The following is a 24,493-nucleotide window of genomic DNA, read 5'->3' on the forward strand; positions in this document are numbered from 1 at the left end:
CTTCCCTGTATTGTGTGTGCTTGCCCTTATAAGTACGAAGGCAATGCGATTGATCTTGCAGCGTGTACCACTCTACAGTTGATCGCTCATGGTTTTTCTGTGTTAACTGCTTAGGTAGGTAATCCTCTCTGGTATGCAAGTGCATTGCTTAATGCTTCGGCCCTCTGACTTGGTTTTAATAAGCTCATGTTCTGTGTCCCTGATGACCTTTTGCAGTCAGTGTAGTGTCTTGTATTGAGATATCTAAGAGGAACTGAGCATTTGGATTTTTCCCTCTCCTGAATGATCAAATTTATTCCATGTCCTTCTTGTATGGTAATTTTGGTATGGCGTTTTTGTAGATGTTAGGAAGCACTGTCTTTCTTGAGGCTGGGAAAGGTTGGAAGAACAGCTTGTATGTCCAGACTTGGTTGTCTGTGTTGTGGTTTGTCGTTGGTGGTTTTTGTTTGTTTGTTTGTAGTTGTTTTATTTGGTTTTTTTTGTTGTTTTGTTTTTGTTTTGTTTTTCCCTCTTTGAAGGCTACCAGGTCTTTTCAGAATCTTTTAAGCTTGCAATGTACTTGAAACACTGAAATATATCATGGCTCTGACTTAGGTTTAAATCTTATTTTCTAGAAGGGAAAGTAGATTAGTTCAAAATACCATGTTGTGTTAGTAGCATTACAGTTTCTAGCTAACTGACCAAGTTCAAATGGGAATTCTGAGCTTGTATTTTCTCAGCCGCACTTTGTGTTGGAAACTCTTACACCAGAGTAACATCCTAATTGGGGAAATCAGAACATGAGTCCTATCTGAAAAGCAGACAGTTCTTCAGCTGGAAGATGGTCTGAATATGGATATACTAAAATGACTAAGCTATTGATAGTATAATGGAAACAAGTAATAGAGTTGTGAGCTCCTAGTTATTCTGGTCTATGTTGCTGGAGATCAGCATTCATGATGACTGTCTGCTAGATTATGAAAGGTCTTAAATTAAATCTTTCATATAATGTACATGTTTGCTTGCACCACTAGACATCTCTAGGTTAGCAGAAGGTGAAGCTGTGGCTGAAATGACTGGTGAGGTTTATTCCCTGAGTTTGTGAGGTTGGATTTCTAAGAGTATGTGTGTTACCAGTTGTGCTATGTCAAATGTTAGCACTGTGCCTAATGTAGACATAGATAGGTGCGTATGTGTTCAGCTTGATTTGCCACATCAGTTCTGAACTCTAGAATAAAGCTGGACTCCTTGTTTGTAAGCACTCTGCAAAGTAATTGTTAAAGCATATGTATTTCCTTTTCTGATACAAGAAAACCTCACTGGGTTCCACCCTAATGACTAATACTGTCATGTGGTATCCTTGCGCAGTAATGTATAATAATATGAAATAGAAATATCGGAGACATATCTAGTAGGAAGGGGAGTTTATAGGAATAAAATCACAATCATCTGGAATAAAATTATCTGTGGCAAAAATGGGTAGAAAAGCTTTATGCTGTATACCTTCTGAGCAAAGAACGTGTTCTTAATCTTTTAAATAAGTATTAGGTCACCACAAGCAGTTGTTGCCAGTCTGTTTGATATCTTGGTAGAAAAAAACCTGAACGATTGAGTTTCATTTTGCTTGCTGTATTCGTAATAGTACAAAAAGCGGGTTATTGTGCTTTTCAGAAAGTACTTCTATGTTCTTTATTAGGAAGAGGGGCGATGAGTAAGTGAATGTATCCCCCTAAATTAAGTCTGAGTTGGAGTTTCGCAAACAAAAATGAATGGAAAAGTAGTAGTAGTAAAAAGTAACTTTGCACTTTGGGTGCTCATGAACCATAAAGAATTGGGGGAACCTGTTTCTCTATTATATGCCTCTGAGGTTTATGAGCTCCTTGTGAACCTAATCAAGCTGTTATTGGCTGGTAGGGCTCTGTACTGTCAATTACTTTTCCACCTGAGCATGTAACTGCTTGAAGTATCTTCCAGATACTATTCTGAGGAATAACTTAAAGCAAATACTTGGGTAAGAAAAATCTTTTGTCAAGCTATAATCAGCCAAATTATTTGTGTAACTCTTTTAATCTGAAGAACTGTCAGACTTTCATTTGCAGGGGAGACACATTTTGGGATTCCCACAGCTGGTAAGGAAGCTCATCCTTGCACAAATTCAATTCCTTTAAGCCAGTGAACTCTCTGTGGAAGAACAATTGCTAGATTCTGATTCTGATTAGTGTCTTAGCAAGGAGCAGTTTTCAAAATGCCTGCAGTTACAGGTTTCTTTCTTGTTTGTATAAGCGAGTTTGGTACATGATTTTTCTTGACTTACCTGGAAATCTTTCAGTAGCTGCTGAAAAGGTTATAAAGTACTCCTCAACCACTGAATGCCTGTGCTTAGTAATGTAATTTATTTGCAAGGAAAATGCAAGCAAAGACAGTGAAGAGATTGTTGCTTTTAACTAACACTGTTGAATTTTTCTGGATTTGTATGCAAATGGAGAGCTAACAAATTCCAGTGTGGACATAAGTGTGATACTGTTATGTTCTGTTATGTCTTCTACATGAAGATTTTCAGCTGGAAAAGCCTAATAAATATGGCTTAAAGAATCCACAGGTATATTATGAGATGCAAGGTGAATGAAGGTAGACAAAGATGAAGAATTTTAGTGTGGCCTGAATGGCTAGGTGGTCTCAGCTGCTTTTGGAGCTGGTGATGGACTCTAGAAATACAAATTTTATTGACAGAATGGCTATCACATCTGTTTGTGTGACATAAAAATGTCATCCTTTTCATACCTGAGCTTCTTTACTGGGTGTTCTGTATGTGTTGTGATACTGGGCTCATGAAGAAGTTCTGCCCTCTCCCTGTACTTGCAGGGAGTTCTGTTCTCTCCCCTCTCCTAAAGCGGTGAACTCTTGAAATACACCAGTATTTAGTGCAGGGATCTAGCCGTACTGTGAATAAATTGATTCTGCTGAATAATGTAAAGGTCTTCTCTCCCACCTTGAAGGGAAAGAGAGAAGTTGTGTATCCATTTTACTACAAACCTTCTTCAAGACGTAGTTCTCCCGTAATTTGATGTTACTACAGGAATGTAAATGTGATGCTCCTGTTCTGTCGTTAGGCAGCAGTGGTTTGATTTGCTAAAGTAAGCTGGATTTAAGCAAATATATGGATTATAAAAGAGGTGGACGGCATCTGATTTTTCAGGTTTCAGAAGAAAATCTGACATCTCAGTTGAGGAATGGTCAACCTCTACCGCTTCTGCTTTGCTTCTTTAAAAAACATATCTTGCTGCTTTGCCACAGCAGTGGTAGTCCAGTGAGACAGATCCCTATACTGTTTGCGGTCCCGTATTGTTGCCAGTCTGTTAGACGTTTGGAGCGGAAGAGCGGTGGATATGGCTGCTGGGTAGTCATGGGGCAATCTCATCCAGCAACCTGCTGTTGTCTAGTTATAAAATAGAAGTAAGGCTAGATTGCTGAAGCTGAGTCAGATCTGTCAAAACGTCCAGAGGAAATGAAGCTAGTGCATCTCTGAAAGCTGCTTCTGCACATAGAATCTGTTTCTGTTTAGTTATTCATTAAATGTTTCAGGAGTTGCATTCATTACTATAGCTGCTACAGAAGTTTCTTATATGCAGGAGAAGGGTTATACCACTGATCGAGACTGGATATATGGTATAGAACAAAATAGCAGACTTAAAATTCATTTAAGTAGTAACTTAGAAATAAAGCTTGGACTAAATCAAATTTTGTATTTTCAGTTCAGAAGAATATCCTTAAGGTTTTTATAATTAGATGGAAAGTGGAATAAGAGTGATTTGATAGAGGAAAAAAAAATATATTGGTCCAAACTTGAGAGAGGGTAGTGACGTTCCTGGGGTAGCTGTGGATTTGAGATTCAAGAAATACAAGTTCTGTTTTGGCTTTATTACTGGCTGAGCTGGATGACTGTGGGCAAACTGCTTCAGTTTCGTGCCCTGTTCCTCACACCTGCAGAAGAGGGATAGTTTTACTGCTGGTTGAGTGCCTTGACAGCTTTCTTTTGAAGTCTTATGAAAGAACTAGGTGATTCTGATAGTGTAAGGGGTATTTTGCAAAATTACTTTCTGCTTAGGGGAATGGTAATGAATGAAGAGTGTGTCTATAAGGGTGCTCAATTCCTGGCATATGCTGTCACCTTCTGTATTGCATCTGAAAGTGGTGTCTTTTTATGGCTATGGTTTCTTTCACATTTTCCATTCCATTTGAGCATGCAGCTCTAGTTCAGTCTTCATATGCTTTTATCATTGGGAGGCTTGTAATTGTGCACATGTCTGTCACATGTCCGATCACCCAGTACCTTGTGAGTTTCTGGACTTTGCTCTCTATGTTCCTGACAGAAAGATCTTTCTGTGTATGTAGTGAATTGCAGACTTCCATTGTCTACTAGTCCTTAAATTCATCTGCTCCAAACATTAACTACAATTGTAGGACTGCAGTGCTGGGATGGCAAATTGAGTTGTCTTACACAGAGAGAAAGCAGACATTTTCAGTTTTGTGTTTTTTTTTTTTTTTGTTTGTTTGTTTGTTGGGGTTTTTTTTTGTGTGTGTGTGTTTGGTTTTGTGGGTTTGTTTGAGTGGTTAAACATAGATTTTGAAACTCATTTTATATGGAGACAACTGGAATTAAGATAAGCTGGTGTGGAGGTTATTTTATGATGCTCAAGGATCTACTGAGTATCTTGCCTGAATGTAGCTAGTGACCACTGCATAGGATGGAGGGAGGAATGATGCTTGTGATACCGAAAGGTTTCTTGAAGCAGTATGTAAAGGTGAATGCAGCAACTGGAGCATCCTTGAAAGTTACATCTGAGGGATGGGGTAGTTGCTCTAATTTCCTTCTCCGATGGTGAGGATGGCCTGTGTGTTTGCGTGTCTAGTAACCTCAGCTGTGGGAGCTGCACACATAGACACAACCTCACCTAACAATGTACTGACTTTTTTCCCTGTTGCTTGTGGCTTCCATTCCTGAACTTTTCAGTCCATTGTTGGACTATGTTTCCACCTAACTGACCTGTATTTCCACTTAATCAGTCCTAAATAGAGTGGCTTTTACTGTTTCAGAACCAAAACTCAGAAGATTGCAAGGAAGATGTTTCTGCTCAGGACTGGAGTGTGCTGCCTTCAGGTGGTGTAGGGCACTGGAGTTTTCTAGTACACAACACAGCAAGCAGCTCTTTTACATATGGTATTCTATTTTTGTAATACATCCACTGTAGCAAAGGGCAACCTCAGTTTGACTTCTCTGCACAAAGGTTGGTTTCTACTTTTTTTTACACTAGATAAGTTTGCTCAAGACAACTTCCTGTGTTCCAGATGAATTCAAATCGAGAAGTGTACTTGGTGTGGGTACCACTGTTTTGCTGAGCCTAGTCAGGTGTCTACTGCTGTTTTCACATGTCCAAATTTTTGGGTTTTGTTTTGTTTGATTGGTGGTTTGTTGTTGTTTGTTTTTCTTGTGTTTCATTTTGTTTTGGTTTTGATAGCCAGTAGTGATGACTTCTGTTTCTTTGCTACCAGGTCTGGTCTTCTCTAAAGTTAACAAGCCTTTTCAGTAAATAGTTAAGGTGTAAGTATTGCCTTTAAGACTGTTTTCTGCTCTTCCTGCTCTGTTTTGCACTGGTTCCGTGTTTAATTAAAACAAGTTGGTCTTGCTAATTTAAAATATGACTTCTGGTAGTAGGATTTAATTCACTGTTGACTACTGATAGTATTTCCCATCTAGGTCATCTTTGTAATGCAGTCATTAAGTCCTGTTTGGACTGGGTGGGAAAACATGAGAACAGGTTTAACTGGTACTTTATATGGGGATAAAACAATATTGCTGCTTATTTGGGCATTATTGCAATGGGATGACGTTTTTATTAGCTTGGTTCACTTTTTTTATATTTCAGTTTGATTCCTTTGTTCTGTTCAATTAGTCTGGGAATGGGTATGTCCCTACGGAGACGTCAGTTCAGTGAACATATGAAAATGGCTGATGTGAGTGTTCACCTTGGACAGTGATGAGTTGTTTTTCCTTGTATGTAAGTTTTGTCCTTCAGTGCGGCAAAACATGGGATTTTTCAGAGATGTGGTTATTTTCTAGTCTCATCCTTGATAGGAATGGTTGGATAAAGATAGATACCTAGAGGCTTAGTATGAGGGACACATGAATTAAGGATGAAATGCGATACTATCAAAAGCTGAAGATGTACCAGTGGCGTGTTAGTGGGTGGCAGAATATGTATAAAAAAAACCCATAGTCAAGTGTGTGAAAAATGTCACAACTGTAGCATCTAAGATGGAATTCACATTTCTTACACTAGCGCTGTCAAAATAAAGGCAAACCAAGCTTATGAGGTATGTTTTGAAAATCAGGAATGCTTGAAATGGTGAGAGTTTGATGTTGTTCCTTTGCAGAAAACACACTTTTCCAGGTATGCTGTGATCAGCTCTCAGATGCTTCGGTAGCAGGAAGCTTTTAGAACTTCTGCTTTCATGTATCTCAAAGTGCATATTTGGTGAAAGAGCAACCTGTGGTGAATAGGAGTGTTTCCTGAAAAACAGGCAACACTGAGAGATAGAACTGAAAGAGGGTAGATCAGATATGAGGAAGAAATTCTTCCCCATGAGGGTGGAGGACACTGAACAAGCTGCCCAGGGAAGCTGTTCATGCCCCGTCCCTGGAAGTGTTCCAGGCCAGGTTGAACGGGGCTCTGAGCAACCTGGTCTAGTGGAAAGTGTCCCTGCCTATTGCAGGGGATTGGAAATAGATGATCTTTAAGGTCCTTTCAAACCCAAACCATTCTGTGATTGGTGACTTCTAAATTAAGTGAATCTGCAGGGAACTTGCCTTCTCAGAATGTGGTTCCTTTCGTTGAGAGAAATGGATGTCAAAGTACTGGAGAAGTTTAGCAGTTTTAACCACATTATGGGATAGATCTTGTAGGGAGTGGGAGAAGGCTGCTGGTGGCCTTATGTGTATTTAAACTGCTTGGACCGAGGGTGCAATCGAGATTTGAAGCAGTGGCTCCCATGCTGAGTTGAAGGTTTTAGCCTGCTTGCTGCAGGGCAGGCAGAGTTGTTTGTAGGTGGAATAGTTAATTTAACAAGCTGTATTTTGTCAGTACCATACTGAGTTTTTCTGGGAAAATGTTAAGTCTGTGGTGAGAGTGGGTAGCGAATGTGACCCTAGTATAAGAGGAAAAAATGATTAATCTATAGTAGTCTAACAGTGGTCCCATTATCCTTGTACGGTGCGGTAGACACGTATCTTGGCTGAGTTTAAATATAGGAAATGGCAAGCGGTGTTTGACCTGCTGGCAGATTTTATTTTCCATTTAAAAATTTTTGTACAACGTGATTTCTTGCTGGATGTTTTCTGTCTCCATTTTAAAAATAATTCCATAAGCACTTGTGTTTCACCATATTTCTGACCAAAATCATAAATATCAATAAATAGTATTGTTTCTCTTCTGAGCTTTAGCAGGGAAAAGGTGACAGTTGTATAGCTTTGTTTGGAATGGGTTTTTTAAGTAGAGTAATTTAATTGCTGTAGTGTGTTTAAAAATTACTTAAATTTGAGTTAATTAATATTTATCAAAAGAATACAAATTGCTTTCTGCAAGAAAATAATTAGAGTTCTTGTGATGGTGTTGGGAGTATGTCCTGGTATGGTCACCAGGAGTCGAACTTACAATATGCCAGCTACTTGTCCACCTCTCTTGGTCAAAGACTGTAAAAATAAATAGCTTGAACCAGAACAGATTCTGTTATTTTTGGATTAAAAAGGAAATGTTCTGATTAATAGCAAAAGCTGTTCAACTTGTATGTTGGCAGCATTTTGGGAATGTTTGTCTCTCCTCATTCATAACTGGGGCAAGTCTGAAGTATTAATAATATTCAAGTACTTCAGAGTTAGCTTGTTATATGTTAAAGTATCACAGCAACAAATAGAGCAACATTTTGATTAGCTTATGCTGCTCTGGTTTCCAGACATATATTTTTAAATGTGCAGGATATTCTGCTGTTTTTTCATACATCTTTACCAAAAGAAGAGAACAAGTGGTCTATTTTGTTGTTGAAACTATTAATAGCAACTTTCTCTAGCTACCAGTGAGAAGGGTTGTATTGAAATATTGGAAATAGAAATAGAAAATAGAAACAGAAAAATTAATGCACATACCTGTCTCTGGCTAGTACTAAGGTTGCTTTTAGAAGATTTGCCTTGTTTGTAGTGGCATGAAGTCTTGTGCTAATTAAGTTGAAGTAGCAAAAATTGTCAGTAGTTGCTAGATGTTTTCCGTCTGGCTATTTTAAGCTCTCAGAAGTGGTAAGTATTTGCTATTCAAACTTCATATATATAGAAAAATAGTAGTTAAAAGCAGTTGCTCTGCTCATCAAATTTGAGACTTGTTTCGTTTCTGCATTTTGAGATTATGGTAGCCCTCATTGGTAGTACAAGCGCTGGATCATATTTTCTCACTTTTTTCCTAGAATGTAGGAGTTGGACAGCATATTTATATTTTCTGCTATGGTTTATCATGCAAATATCTGTCTTGATTCTGTTGTAGCTCAAGGAGGGGAAGATGGTCCTTCTGTTTCTAGTTTACCACCCTTTTATTGGTCATCTTGTAGCTTCTAAATTAGTGAAGCTGATGTCGAGAGGCAAAATAAAGATAAACCCATGTGTTTTTTTCCCTCTGCTTTTCTGTTTAGGTGATCTCTAAATAACTTAGGTAACAATCACTAATAGGAACTACACTCTATAATCCACATCTGTTCTTGAAGTTGACAGAAGTTGGGCTATCCCCTTGTCTGCTGAGACTGGAAGTCAGACCAGCCTTAGATGTTGGTTATAGATGGTTTTGTCTTGTGACAGGATTCCTTTTTTGGAAAGAGTCCATTTTTAAAAAAAGTCACTCATTTGCTGCAACAGTTAAATGTGAATTTGGGATATGTACATCCTCTATGCTCTTGCTTGACGTGTCAGTCTCTGGCCAAAGGAAGAGCTTGCACTGATTTGCCTCAACCACAGGGCTGTCCGTAATTTTTAGTTTTCATATGCTGTTGCCTGTGAAACTTGTAGTTCTAGAGGCTCATGTGGTATATAAACTTCAACTTCCTTGGAAGCTTGTATGGCTAGTATGGGATTCAGTGATTTTAAAACTAGTGCATTAGTGTTATGTGTTTCCTCAGCCATTGTAGGGTTTTCCCTTATTTCTGGGTGAAATGCATGGCAAATTACCTTACGTTCCAAATACACAGTTGGGATCTTAAAGGAGAAGTAGAGCTGTCCATTGTCAGTTAAGAGCCTTAAATCCTTAACCAGCTCAAATAGTATATGCTTTTAACAAGCGTGGTGTCTTTAATGAACAAAGTGGCATCCAACATGAAGATAGCTGCATAACTACAGGTGAATCCATACAGAACAACAGCGTGAGAGGTGCTGTGGTGCTCCGAGAGCCTGTGGAAGAGCTGTCTTCTGCTTTAACTTCCCGTCAATTGATGTATGCTGAAGCAGAACGTCTAGTTTCCCACTGTTTCACACTAAGCAACAAACTGAAGCAACTGATTGAAGAATCATTTTTTTCCACTAGGAACTTGCTACCCAACATCTGCATGTGCAGCCCTACAATGGATGTTACTGCCATTGCTAAAGAGCATTGTCATTTAATCCAGTAATGTGATCTGCACACAGGGGCTCTTTGCTCCCTATTCTTCGCACTCATGTATCCTGGAAATGTTTTTAAAAGTGCTGGATTATTGGTTTGTGTCCCTCTGCCCCTCAATCATCGGAAATAACATACTGAATTGGTTTGATGCTATGAGCTGTCCTTAAAAATTTGGATCTCTCGTCACAGTTGCTTGGATTGTCGATCCATGGAGGGTGTATGCAATGGAGATATCTCATCCCATCCTCCCTCTACCCCCGTTGTCAGTGTTATCCTTACTCTGCTTTTGATTTAATTTAGGGTGACCACTTGTACTTATATCCCATGAGATGAAGACGTGTTGTTAGATTTGATTTAAGCAGTGCCCATTGAAAACTGAATGGAAACTCCACACCTGTATTTGCTTCAAAAAGTGTGTGGTTTATTCCTATTGATTTTAAAATAGACCAAGAATCTTAGTATACCTTATCTCCTGATTGCAGTAGCACTTAAAGAATTACTGTGGATATACTTAAAACTTTATTTTTCTGTTAAGACTAGTGAAAGTGATGCTTTTTCTTTTTTTTTTTATTTATTTATTGTTGCGCATAGTTGCAACATGTCAAATCTAGTTTTACAGTGTCATTATCCAAAGAGCTGTTATCAGTGGCTCAATGTGTTTATGCTTAATGAAAGGGAAATACCTCCATGCAGCTGACACCTCGTTGTTCACAGGTCTGTTAGAGGTACAAAGTAGAAGCATTTGCTGCAGTTTTTGGGGTGATGTCATCTGTTTGGAGACTACAGTAAGTGAAAAAAAAAATCTGGTTTGTAGCTGTGGCAAACTTCTGTGGTCAGATTTACTGTCAGTTGACGTAAGAGATTTCAGTTGCGTAGCAATGATTGAACACTTGCATAGGTGGAAAGCTTTGATATGAGAATCTTAACCTCTGTTTTATCTTAGCAACAGGCACTGTCTGATTCTATTTTTGTTGTATGAGGCTATACGCAGAATCCTGATGTTGGTTATAGCCTTTCACTTGCACTGAAAAAAGTAGTTAGAGTAAAAATTTAAACCACTGTCTAAATCTGGAAACCTGTGACGCATTAGAAGTCAATCACTTGAAAGAAATGGCTTTTCACTGTTTCTCTGTGTAAAATTGGTGGTAGTTCATGGATGTAATATAGGCAGCAAAAAAGTGATCTTTTCTTTCTGAAGCTTCTTTTGTAGTTTCGAGGATGAATGGATGCATCCTTGGTTCTGGATCCTTAGACTACGCAATGTGTATTAGCGGGCAAAATGGAAGTTGCAAGATCAGGTCTTTATTCTCTGAAAAATCACAGATGTGCTGAATTGATTGTGGTTGATAACTCAAGGCATTTTGGTTTCCTCTGACCCATAAAAAGTACATTTCTCATTTATCTGAATCTTAGATGGAAATTACTTCATAGAATTCATGTGGTCTGGAATCTAGACATACTTGCACCACAAAATGAGGGCTATAGCAAGAAGAGACCAGTTCTTGAGAAATAGTTAAATTGGCTTGAGATATCACTGAGAAAGCTGTTCCAGGTACCACTAATGGTAGGATGTTTCCAACTTGACCAGTCAGAGCTCTTTCAAAAGAAATGGCACATAGATATAAACTTCAGGGAAAACACCAATAGAAGGAACATGGAAATAATAATTAAAAACTACCACAACTTCCCGGCAGCTCCCCATGAGTCACTCTTGGTAATAATTGTTTTTTCTGGTCTGTTGATGAGACCGTCCCTCTGGAATTGCTTGAATGCACCAAGTCATACTTCTCTGCATTCTCCTTGTCTGGCAGCACAGCTAAGTAGTCATTCAGGTTTAAATGGTGACATGCCAGGTGGACTGGGTTGGTCATCTCTATGCTGTCCCTTCAAGCCTCTCCAGCTTTTGGTTTTTGTGTGTGTGTTTTTGCTGGGTTTGTTTTGTGTCTTGTTGTTGTGATTCTTTTCTTGTCCCCCCATCCCCTTCTGTCATCCCTCTGAAGTTGTCTCTCCTGGTCCTGGGCTCTACTCTGCTGTGTTCCTCTTGGGCTGGTTTTAAGAACGTTGCCGTATTGTTACTAAGTGTAAAATGAACATAATAGACAGGAAGGGAAGAGCTCACATCAGATTGTGTCAGTGGCTGCTAACATTCTAGTTGCTTCTGACTTCGAAGCACTTGCAGCTGTGATCTTCAGAGGGTTAGCCAGAACCAAGAATGAGGGAATGTGGCTAAGGAGGTCTACATTTGTACAAGAGAGCTTGTAGGTGGCTATAAGAAAACCTTGTAATATTATGTAAGTAAATTGTTTCCCTAGCTGAGGAGAGGTGTTGAAAAACTTCACATGCAGTAGAGTATTTTCTTTGTCAATTTAAGATGTACAGTAAAGCATCAGACCAAAATTTGTGCCCTATCTGCTGTTTCCATTGATGCTGAAGCATCCCGTTCTGGAGTCTGGAGATCAAAGGCAACAGAGATAGGGCTGCAATCATCTATTAGATGGTTTGGAGTAAGGCTTTGGGAGAAAATCCTTTAAATTTCTAGCAGACCGGTAACAAAGGTAAGCAGATCTTTACTGTGCTGTATAAGGGCTTTGACTAAGCAAATACACTTCAGGCCCAGAAGCAACATCAGTAACCTGCTAAATGGCTGCAAATATTGTTTTTCCCAACCATGAGGACAGAGCAACAGCAAGATGCTTGTAACGATGGTCCCTGAATAGTCTATCAAATCTTATTAGTCAGAAGACCCTCTTTGGAAAGGAGGCAATGAAATGTGGCTGGCAGCCTGTTCTAGTGTTATGCAGTATGCAGTGCATAACAATTCTGTTTGCTGACAGTGCCTTCTGCAGTAATGGTATGTTAATAAGTGCGTGGTCATTGTGCATAAGTAAAAGCTAGTGTGATAAAAAGTCAAATGTTACCTGAATCTAAACTGTGACTGTTCCTCTGGAAGTGCTGTTTGCTTGCTATTGATGTGCCTTAGCTTCTGTAGTTAAAAGAAGGTGTCACATAAAGCAGAGGAATCATTTTTCCCACTGCACCCTGAAGTTAATGCAGGTGCCTGGTCTCTACTAGGATTTTACTACAGGATCACCAACAAAAGCAAGATGCTTTCTGCTTATGTGGGGTATTCTGCTGATTTAACTGAAATAGAATTAATTTTCTTCATGCAGTTAGGCACTCTTGTTTTTCATAGCTAGCATAGTTGTTGTTTGGATTTAGTTTGAGAACAAGAAGATGACACCCTAGGATAGAATTAATGTTTTTCTTCAATAACCTTCCAGTATTTTTGAGTTGGAATGAAGAGAATGTAAGAACTTATATATATCTTAGCTGTTGTGTGGGAGCCAATGTCTTTCTGGGACTTCTGTCTGCAGGTGTGAGGCAGCAAGGAATGGGGGGTATGGATGGGGCAGATTCTGACTGACAGACAGACTGATCAATGAGAATATTCCGTGCCATTGATGTCCTGCTTTGTATTTAACAGGAGTAGGGTTTTCTGGCTCATCAGATGTGTTCCTGTTCGTCTCCATTCTTGGTGATTTCTGTTCAGGAGTTCTTTTAGTTTGGCCTTTTGCTGTTCTACCATTTTGCAGTTGGCCACTGGGCCTTTCTGCCTTTTTGGCCTTTTCACTCTCTCCCCAGCACTGGCTGCTTGGGACCAGGGTGATCTCTCTCTTCCCAGGACTGGCTGGGCAGCACAGGTGGCTCATGAGGAACTGCATGGAGTATCACTTACATATTATTATAAGTGTGTACATATAGATATAATTAATAGTAAATTGCTATTATTTTGTTATTTTATTAAACTGTTTTTATCTCAGTCCATTAGTTTCTCCTTTCCCATTTGATTCTCTCTTCTATTTGGGGATGGAGGTGCGGGGGAGGTGGGCGAGCAGCTTTAGTGGTTTTGATTGCTATCTGGGGTTAAATCGCAAGAGGAATTTTGACACATCCAAGGCTTTATGCAACTCCAGATTGATATGCCACTGCAAAACTCCCTGGATGTTAAACATGCACGTCTTTGGTTCTGTGGGATTCATACACATTGCTACTAATGTCCCTGGAGTAAACTAATTATGTCACCACAATTTAGTGTTCAGTTACCTGTGATAGGTGTGTGAGATGGTAAACTTAGTGTGTCCTCACAACTGGGGAGGGAGTATAAATTACCATTCTAAAAATGGTATATTTTGAATTGTCTTTGCCCTTGATGTAGGTACAGTCTGGAGGAAGCTGTTTCTGGTAAATGAGATAGACAGCATAATCTGTATTGCCTGTGGGGAACTGGTGCTGTATTGAAAGAAGTCTTCCTTGTTGGTCGAGCTGCCAAAGTGAAGAGGTTATTTCCTCCCATTAGAAATTTTAAAATTCTTACAAAATGTAGTACTTGCTTTTCAGTCTGAGGTAGTAACTAGAAGAAAAAGGAACTCTGAGAAATTAAAGGAAGTGTGCAGAGGCCTTGTCCCTAGCGCAGCTTTGCTGTAATGGTAGTGGATGATAGGCAGCCGTAGTACGTGTTTGCAGGCGGTGCCTCACAGTCTCCAGTGACATACAGAGGACTGGTGAGGTATGCGAAGGCTGTATGATTTCACACATGGCCTGGCCTTTTCAATAATAACAAATCAAGTGGTCATCTTAATTGCTACTCTCATACAGAAGAACTAGCAATGTAGCAGCTGTGGTCTGGGTCTGAAAGGTGTAACCTGTGTGATATGCTGTAGTCTGCAGTCTAGTCTTCTCCTCTGTGGTGGTGGAACCAGTAAAGCCTATTCCACTCTAAAAGTTGATGTGCAACTGTACTGGGCGGTCTTCTGGCTTTGCCCTGGACAGCCTTCCTTAGATGGCAGGTTTGGCACTGTTTTACCTGCTCTTTAGGCCATCTTTGGAGCTGCAATGTTGTGTTCGCTTCTGAGAAGCAGTTGCCAGCTAGTGCCAAAACCAGTTCTCTGTCTTAGTGGAGTGGTTTTGAACGTAATACCAGTGTTGAGTGAGATGCACTGAGAAGAACCTGCCAAACGTTGAGCAGTATGACACATGGGTTTTATGGAGAAGGTATACCTGGAATGGCCCAGCGTGACTCATTTCCTTGTAGCCCGGAATCTGCTCACTGTGTGTCCTGAAGTCTAGTTGTACCCGGGTAGTGTTCTTCCCTCAGCTCCAGCTTTAGCTGTGTGTTGAATTCCTGTTAGCCAATAGAGTTTGTTCGCCTATTGATTTCAATGTAATGTTGAAATGGACATTTGCACAGAAAAAGATACTTTCCTAAAGTACCTGAAACTGGCTGTTCCTGACCCCAGTCATGTTAGCAGCTGCCAGAAGGAATAGCTAAGCTGTCTGTGTAATCCTCACCTCACCTTACCTTTAAGGTAGTGTTTGCAGTTGGAATCTGCAATGGAAAGATCTCAACTGGGGAACGGTGCGTGTGAATGTCAGATGTGCTCCAAGCTGTGCTTTCGACACTGGTGCTGGTGGGGGTGTACTGGATAACTTCATGTTTGTGAAGGACTGCTGTTGGGCATTTCAGGCCATGAGCCGGAGGACTTCAGAAACAAAGGCAACTCTCATTCTTTGTTATGCATAATGTCGAAGGAGGATTTACAAATTCAGTTATTCGAAGAATTATGCTGTTGTGTCTTGAGAAAGATCTTGTGATGTACTTCTAATCTAGGAAAAGAACCAGTGATGTTATTGAACACACCATAAGCATCCTGCAACAGGGTTTTTGCTGACAACTAATGAGACAGCTAGTTCTACCTTAAACAACTCTTTCTTAGGACAAGGCTCCTCTGTGTTAAAAGCTGGCTAGGCACTTGTGTGTTTAACAGCCATGTACATCTTACATCCAAATTTTGTAAGTAGTTAGCAAAATTCTGTGAGCAGTGGATGAGGACTATTGTTAGCATTTTTTTTCTTGAGTGTTTATCCGAACATACCTTCCTAATGGTACCATTTATTGTGTACTTGTATTGTTATCTGTGCATTACCCAGTGTGTCTAGACAACTGCCATGTTGGCTGACTGCATAGTAAGTATCATAGTATCCCTTTTTAGAGCAGCAGGGATTAAACTGAAGAGGATCAGCGTGGGATTTCCAGTAGGAAGGTCTATTCTTAATACTGCAGGAAGCAGGGTGTGCTCCATGAGGCAGGGATGGAGCTGCCTGTGAGTGCTGTGATCTGGAACTCTCTGCTTTCCTGAGCAACCTGGCTGCTTCTAGGCTGGTTTTTGTGGTTTTGTTTTCGTTTTTTTTCGTCTTCATATTGCCATTTAGATTGTCAGACTCTGTGCTAAGTTACTTGTCTGCTCAGTCATTTCTCAGTGCTGTAAAATAAGTTTGCTTATCTATCTTGGTAACATGATAAACAGCAATTGTCTGCAACGTATCCCATAATCTAGAGGCAAGAATGTAGAATTTCATAGACTTATGCTGTGCTACACATACAAAGTTGTTAAATGTGTTTTAAAATGTTTTTCAGGTTCTAAATGGCTTCTAAGAAGTTGGGATCCGACTCTCATGGTAAGTGAAATTTGGCATCCTTGTCTTTTGAACAGAATGAATCCTATCATTGCTGCTCACTGATGTCCCAGTGCAGAGAGTCCACAGAAACTTTTTTGTTAAGAATGAAGTGCCGTGGTTTCCTTCTTGCATAGTTGCCTGCTGATGCTGTGCCTGTTCTCTGGTTAAACTGAAATTCAGGCTGTTACTGTTCCCCCTCTTTCATGGCAGAATAACACCTTCTTCTTCCTCCATCTCTGCCTTTGAAATCAAAGCTGAACTGCACTTGTGATACTGATCTCATGTTTGCTGCAGCAAACACTGTGTCTATAGCTCCTTTCTGTGGAAGTCAAGTGAGAAGTCTGATTGAAAGTAAAGTTTTTAATGTATCATTGAGCCATTCTTTTTTTTTTTTTCAACAGTGATTTTTTTTTTTCCTGAATTGGACTAATCACTAATCTTGTTTTTGGTTAACATTTTGGTTAGGCAAGTAAAGAAGAGAATATTTTCTTCTACATTTGAGATGAGTAGTGTCATACAGGTGATTGGTATTGTAAAAAGCATTTGCCTGTATATGTGCTTATGTTTCAGAAAATGGGGTGTAATTTGGGAGGATTAATGTTTCTGTGGAATATTAAAGTTCAAGGTTTTTTTTTATGGAATGTAGCTTCTTAAAATCAGTAATCGTTCAAGACAGTATTAAGAGATTCATATGAAATTTCTAACATGTTTTTTCATGAAATAGAAACTTTTGCTTTTAGCAACTCAGCCTTGATCTTCCTGGGTAATCATTCAGATGAGAGGGTCCTGGGGAATTCAGTTTGTCCTTGAGCTTTTTATTCAGCCTTTCAAGTATAAAGCTGAACTACAGAATAAGAAATGTCTTGCTTAAATACATGGTTAGAGATTAATAAAAATGGCCTATCAAAACTTAATTTTTGCATGGTCTCCCTTGCTGTGGCCCAGTGATCCTGTTGCAAGACAATTTCTTTATCACAACAGATAGCTGCCAGCCCTTCACCAGTTCTTTCATGTCTGTGAGTGGTGTCTATGAACACTATGAACTGCTTGTCTTTTGAGTCTGTTTTTGTTTCTCCCTTCTGCTCCCTGAACCAGACTAGTAAGGACACTACTCAGAGTTCAACCTGTCTTAAATATTTCTCAAAATAGTATTGTGTGGTGGAATGTGCTTCTGGCTTCAAAATAACAGGATCAAAAGAAATGGTGCTGTAAGCTGGCTAGTTAACTTGTCTACTCTTTTGTGTACCCTCTGTTCCTAATGATAGCAGTGTCAATGTCACAGTACTGTTTCTAAGGGGTAGTGGAGCAACTTCCTTGGCTTATTATGTCTTAAGAAATTAGTAGGGCAATTGTGCCATTATTCACCAGGGTTCTTAAGAATTAATCCCACCAAGTGAATTTTGGCTTACCGTAAAGCATCTAGCCCAACAGCTGCCTTGAACTCTGTCTCTGGCAGGCTGATTAAATTGGTTAACATAGTTGATGCATCTCTTGTACTTATTGTTGACCTGCTTATTGGAGGTCAGAGGACTGTTGTTGAATCACAGAATGGCTCAGATTGGGAGGGACCTCTGGACATCATCATGTCCAAAGCCTCTGCTCCAGCAGAGCCACCTAGAGCAGGTTGCTCAGGACCATCTTCAGATGGAGATGAAGAGGGGAACATAAGGTATGGATGGAGATAAAGGAACCAATTTCTTGTCTTGAAGGAACTGTGCCTAAGCATGTAACTTCAAATGCTTTCTTGTCATTTAAATAATTGGAAGTTCAAGTGTAAGTTCTAGTGATTAGTGGAATCTAGAAATGCAGCTCTTATCTGTTGCACAAAAAGGATCACAGTATCACAGTATGTTTGGGATTGGAAGGGACCTCAAAAGATCATCTAGTCCAATCCCCCTGCTGGAGCAGGAACGCCCAGGTGAGGTCGCACAGGAACATGTCCAGGCGGGTTTTGAATGTCTCCAGAGAAGGAGACTCCACTACCTCCCTGGGCAGCCTGTTCCAGTGTCTGTCACCCTCACTGAGAAGAAGTTTTTTCTCAAATTTAAGTGGAACCTCTTGTGTTCAGCTTGATCCCATTACCCCTTGTCCTATCATTGTTTGCCACCGAGAAGAGCCTGGCTCCATCCTCATGGCACTCACCCTTTATATATTTATAAACATTAATAAGGTCCCCCCTCAGTCTCCTCTTCTCCAAGCCAAAGAGCCCCAGCTCCCTCAGCCTTTCTTCATAAGGGAGATGCTCCACTCCCTTAATCATCTTCGTTGCCCTACACTGGACCCTCTCCAGCAGTTCCCTGTCCTTCTGGAACTGAGGGGCCCAGAACTGGACACAATAATCCAGATGTGGTCTCACCAGGGCAGAGTAGAGGGGGAGGAGAACCTCTCTCGATCTACTAACCACCCCACTTCAAATACAGCCCAGGATGCCATTGGCCTTCCTGGCCACAAGGGCACAGTGCTGGCTCATGGTCATCCTGCTGTCCACCAGGACCCCCAGGTCCATTTCCCCTACACTGCTCTCTAATATGTAATTTCTCAACCTATACTTGAACCTGGGGTTGTTCCTGCCCAGATGCAGGACTCTACACTTTCCCTTGTTAAATTTCATCAGGTTATTCCACGCCCAACTCTCCAGCCTGTCCAGGTCTCTGGATGGCAGCACCACCTTCTGGCGTGTCAGCCACTCCTCCCAGCTTAGTGTCATCAGCAAACTTGCTGATAGTACACTCAATTCCCTCGTCCAAATCATTAATGAATATATTGAATAATACTGGCCTCAGTACTGACCCCTGAGGCACTCCACTAGATACTGGCCTCCAACTAGACTCCGCACCATTGACTACCGCTCTCTGGCTTCTCTCCTTAAGCCAGTTTGCAACCCACCTCACTACTCTATTGTCTAGACCACACCTCCTCAACTTAGCTGTGAGGATGCTGTGGGAGACTGTGTCAAAGGCTTTACTGAAGTCAAGGTAGACCACATCCACCGCTCTGCCATCATCCATCCACCTTGTTACGTTCACATAAAAGGCTATGAGGTTGGTCAAGTATGACTTACCCTTGGTAAAGCCATGCTGACTGCCCCTAATAACCCTCTTATCCTTGATATGCCTTGAGATGACACCAAGGATAAGCTGTTCCATTACTTTCCCAGGGACAGAGGTGAGGCTGACCGGTCTGTAATTACCCGGGTCCTCCTTCTTGCCCTTTTTGAAGACTGGAGTGACATTTGCTTTCCTCCAGTCCTCCGGCACCTCTCCCGTTTCCCAAGACTTGGCAAAGATGATGGAGAGCGGTCCAGCAATGACTTCAGCCAGCTCCCTCAGCACCCGCGGATGCATCCCATCTGGACCCATGGATTTATGGATGTCCAGACTATTTAATTGCTCACACAAAGTACAGTACATTAATATTGCTATTGTTTAGTCACTGTCACTATACAACTTGAAAGCTTTTTACTCCAATTTCTGAAAATTACGTAAGCGTGGTTTGCGTTACCACAAAAACTAAGTACTGCTTGGTTTCAAAACTCTCCCCTGTTCATAACCAGTAACTGATTTTACCTGAAATACTTCCATTTTGCTACCAAACTGAAGGACACTTTTGTGAGTTGGTCAGTGGTTTCCACATTAGACTACAGTGGAGAGAAATCTTACTCTTATAGTAATTTATTGGGCCAGGAATATCATATGTTATGTGGTGTCACAGATCAAACCGACAGGTACACTTTTGTCAGGGCTATTCTCAGAACTTTCTCAGTATGCTTTTAACTGCTAAAAGGATGAAGTGGCTAACAGCCATATTAAATAACAGTTCAAAAAACCTCTTAATTGCTTCACTTGAACATGTGACTGTTGAAACAGTGGCTTGCATAATACTTTCAATATGTGGGTTTTGTGTATCACTTTAGAATTTGCTGTATAAAAGAATTTACTCCCTTACCCATTAGCGTGTTCAGGCAGAAGGGTCATCTGTGTACAAAAGGAAAAGGATTGTTGGCTTTATTGATAATGTTGTAACTTCACTAGACTCGTAATGTTCTTGGGCTGGAACAAAGTGAATATGTTGCATTAGCGTTTTGGTTCAGAATGAGTTTTGTTACCATCAAATGTCATAGAACACGTGGTATGTTTCTTAGCATGTGCTTGTGGGTTTTGTAGCAGAGTTATATTCAATATGAGGTTATAGCAGTGGTTGTTATTAAAAAAAAAAAATAGTATACTGGATAGAAACTAGATGTTTTTTATCCTTAGTCTAGGTGCTGAGGTTAAACTGGCAGCTGTCACTGCAGCCCATCTAGTCTTGATGTGTGTAGGTTTTTTCACTGCACCAGAACAAAGAGTGTTGCTGTGTAAATACCACAATGGGTGCTTGTATCCTCTTTGTCTAGTACCTATTTCAGACAAACGAGAAGGCTGTGCAAGAGGAGGTGTTTGTCAATTACTGTGTCAATAGGTCTAAAAAGTATTTGGACACTGAGCAATTTGAGCTGTGAGATCTGTGCAGAGAGGTGATCCTGCTTCGCTTGGATCATCCCGCGTAGAGTAGGACTTGTGCCAGAGGGACCAAGCAGGCCATAGTAGCAGCAGTTGGGAGATCTGTCTCTGACCTGGCCATGATTTACCACTCTCAGCACCACAGTTGCTATTTCTGCATAAGCAAACACTTTGACACATGCAGGTTCTCAAACTGCCAGCTCAAATACAATTTGGATGCTGTGTTGCACATACTGGTGGTGTTGACCAGTGAGGTGCCATCTGGATGCTGTGCTGTGTAATGCTTGAATGTGTATTTCTCAGGAAGGATCAGTGAAAATGCAACTGTATTCTGCCTGGAGCACTTTTTCATCCTGGTGGTGCAGATGGGATGTAAGTTATTGAGCCTGATGGTTTCAAAGCTGGAGGAAATACCATCCGTGTCCTAACAGGACTCTGGGACCAGCCAGTGCAGTGCATAGTATGAGAGCTCAACTGATGACAGCACATCAACATTTAACTCCAAATTAATAGGATGTTCCTGTTTTTGAAAGCAGCTCATCCTTGTGGAGCCTGTGACTGCTTTGTTGTAGATGAGTCAACAGTGAAGGAACACAAACAGTACTTAAACTGTCATCTGAGTATGAAAATGGGTCAGATAAAAATGGCAAGTTACAGCTCACTGAGCAAGAAGTCAGTCGCTGAACACCATCTTTGATATCACCACTGATGTCTTTTTGGATCTGCAACCGTCAAAGAGAAATTACAAATAAGTGCTAGAGGAACACTTTAGCTTGTTACACACAGCCAGAAACTTTGCCTGTAATTCCAGAAGTTTAGAGCAATGATCCAAGAGACGCCTTTCAGTTAATTGGGAGACTGAGTGTGATTTGTGTTGTGGGTTTCCTAATACTTCTTTGCAGCACTTCAAGGAAACCAAACTTCTAGTCTGGCTTCTTGAATGTAGTTGAACTCCAGGTGATTCTGCCTCATGAGTTTGCAGGATGCCTGAAGAAAAAGTTTAGTCCTAAACCGCTTTTAAAATGATACATGTCAGTGATAGATATGGAGGACCATGAAATAAGTCTCAAGTCTCTCATTGGAGTAATAAGAAGTCAGACAGCTGATTAGGTTAGATTGCTTGTTTCAAAAATCAGAGTTGTTATGCCAGATAGTCTTGAGCTATTTCACTGTGTTTTGGTTAAAGTGGAGTGTCTAGCTTTGTGCCGCTTTGCCTTTGGATCACTTCTGTCCAAATGTTACTTCCTACTTGTATGCCAGAGCCTGCATTTTATTTGTTTTAGGTGCTCATTTAAAAGCCTGTTTTGAATATGACAAAAAGTGATGGATCTTTTTATAGAGACGTGACAGAATACAGTGTTCATGAGAGCTTCAGCTTCCAGTTGTGTAGGCATAGTCTTGTCACCAGGCAAGCCAAGATGTTGGGTATAGTAACTTCAAAATCTGTTCAATTGTTGGATTGTTATTTTGTGGTTTGTGGTGTTTGTTTGTTTGGGTTTTGTAACAGCCATGGCCTAGGACATTAAATGCTCTCTCCCCCAAAAACAAACAAAAAAAAAACCCCGAAAAATAAAAACTCCCAAAACACCAAAAAAAGACCAAAACCAGAACACCAACCAACCAAACGCCAAACCAACCAACAAACAAAAAAAAAACCACCAAAAAGAAACTGAGACAGTGAAGTCCAAACATACTCATTATGTTTCTGATCAAGGATCTTCCTTCATATTGAGTCACCTGATGTAGTTGGGGCAGCAGAGATAAAATAGCCCCCAAATACAGAAATGTGGATCTTGATTGAATGCATTAAACTTGTAAGATTTTTTTCAATAAAATTTCTGGTTTTGTTCTTAGGGCCTTTCAGTTATCTTGATGATGTCCCCTTTAAGATAGGAGACAAATTCAGAACCCCAGCAAAGGTTGGATTACCCATTGGTTTCTGCCTACCTGATTCTTCTCAGCTCGTCAGAGAAGCCCAGGTAAGTGACATGTTTTATCTTTCTGCTCTCTTCCCTGAGCATGTGGTGCTGTAAATTGTGAGTAGTCACAGCTTGAACACACATTCATACGTTAGTTTTGTTGATCCTGTGTTGTCATTTTGTATGCCAGGCAGTAGTTGCAGATGATCTGTTAAAATCTAGAGAAAGTTTATGATAGGCTAGGGAAAAAGGCTTCTACTTCTTATTGCTTTTAAAAGCCTGATAGCAAGCGTACGGTCTTGCACTTCAGAAAACATTATCCAGGAGTGCAGCAGTGGCTGGGATCTGTCTGGCTGGGGAGCAGCTCCGTGGAAAGGGATCTTGGGGTCCTGGTGGGCAAGAAGCTCAGTATGAGTGACCAGTAAGCTGCTGTGGCAAAGGCAGGCAGCATGATGCTGGGTTGCATCAACAAGGGCGTCACCAGCTGAGGCAAAAAAGTCATTATCTCGCTTTACTCAGTGCTTGTCAGGCGACACCTGGAATACTGTGTTCAGTTTTGGTACCTGCTGTACAAAAAGATGTGGACAGGCTGGAGAGGGTTCAGAGAAGGGACACAGAGATGATCAAAGGACTGGGAAGCTGCAGTGTGAGGAAAGGCTGGGAGAACTGGGCTTGTTCAGTGTTGAGAATAGAAGGCTTAGGGGGGATCTCAGCACCATGTTCCAGTATTTAAAGGGTGGCTACAAAGAAGATGGAGACTCTCCTTTTACAAGGAGTCACATGGAAAGGACGAGGAGTAATGTGTACAAGCTACTCCTGGGGAGACTCCGATTGGACACAAGAGGGAAATTTTATGCTATGAGAACAATCAGCCATCGGGAAGTGGTGGATTCCCCAACATTGGACACTTTTAAGATTCAGCTGTACAGGTTGCTGGGCCATCTTGTCTAGACTGTGCTTTTGCCAAGAAAGGTTGGACTAGATAATCCTTCTGGTCTCTTCCAACCTGGTATTCTGTGTTTCTATGATTTCTTTTAGTGTATCTATTTCAAAAAAGCACAGCATTTCTGCGTAGTAGTTACAGGTCTAAATGCTACCCTGACCAAATTTAAGTAGCCTTTTAAAGAACAATGCTATGAACTGATACACCCGTGCTCTGGCGTTCTTGAAGGATCTCGTTTGAGGGTAACAGATGTTTCTATGACTGTATTTTACGGGTTCTCACAATAGTGTGATGAAGAAATAGATTTCCAGTTCCCGCTTTCTGTGTGGTTCTGAGTGGGAATTCTTTTCCAGCTGTAGGACAGACAGGTTACAGCTTTGTACAGATGACTTCGGTGTCTTTGAGGAGTATGCCTCTGTTACCGTAAACTCTTGGTAGCATAAAATTGGTTGCTTTAGCATAACTGTTGAAAATCTAATCTACAAATTCACGTTGTGATACAGGAAATATAACTGAACTGTATTTTCTCATTTGGATCCGATTTTCCTTGATCAGTCCAGACTGATGATTGTTTTCCCTTCAGGTGTTGCTGTAAATGTTTATGCCTTCCCCCCCACCCCGCGTAATGGATTTTTTCATTATAGCCATTAAACTGTTACCTTATGGCCTCAATACACATATTTCTACTCAGTGAAACTGGTATGGGAGAGCTAAAGGAGACTCAGCATCCTGTTGCTGGCTTCATTGTGCTGTGTCTCCGTTTTCCTGCCAAGTTGAGGCTCAAATATAGCGTGCCTGCCTTGCATAACATGATGTGACTGGGTGGACTATACATCTTGCAGTGCAATTTGTTGTCTTTTTTTTTTAATCCTACAGTTGTAGTGATAGTTCTTTAAAAAAAAAAAGGGGGGGGGGGGCGAGGGCGAGGGGAGGTGTAGGGAAGCAAACTTG

The 24,493-nt window shown here is 40.7% G+C and overlaps 1 protein-coding gene across 1 annotated transcript in view; it reads left to right on the forward strand.

The window, feature by feature from the left end:
• The window catches only part of UBAP1 (ubiquitin associated protein 1), a 38,231-nt gene that overhangs the window by 3,163 nt on the left and 10,575 nt on the right, over window positions 1-24,493 (forward strand). Inside the window, exons 2-3 of the mRNA XM_065047047.1 lie at window positions 16,141-16,181; window positions 22,535-22,659. Coding sequence (XP_064903119.1) covers window positions 16,148-16,181; window positions 22,535-22,659 — 159 coding nt within the window. The 5' untranslated portion in view covers window positions 16,141-16,147. The remainder of the gene's footprint in view (window positions 1-16,140; window positions 16,182-22,534; window positions 22,660-24,493) is intronic.

Source organism: Columba livia, chromosome Z (genome assembly GCF_036013475.1).
Source record: "Columba livia isolate bColLiv1 breed racing homer chromosome Z, bColLiv1.pat.W.v2, whole genome shotgun sequence".
NCBI lineage: Eukaryota > Metazoa > Chordata > Aves > Columbiformes > Columbidae > Columba > Columba livia.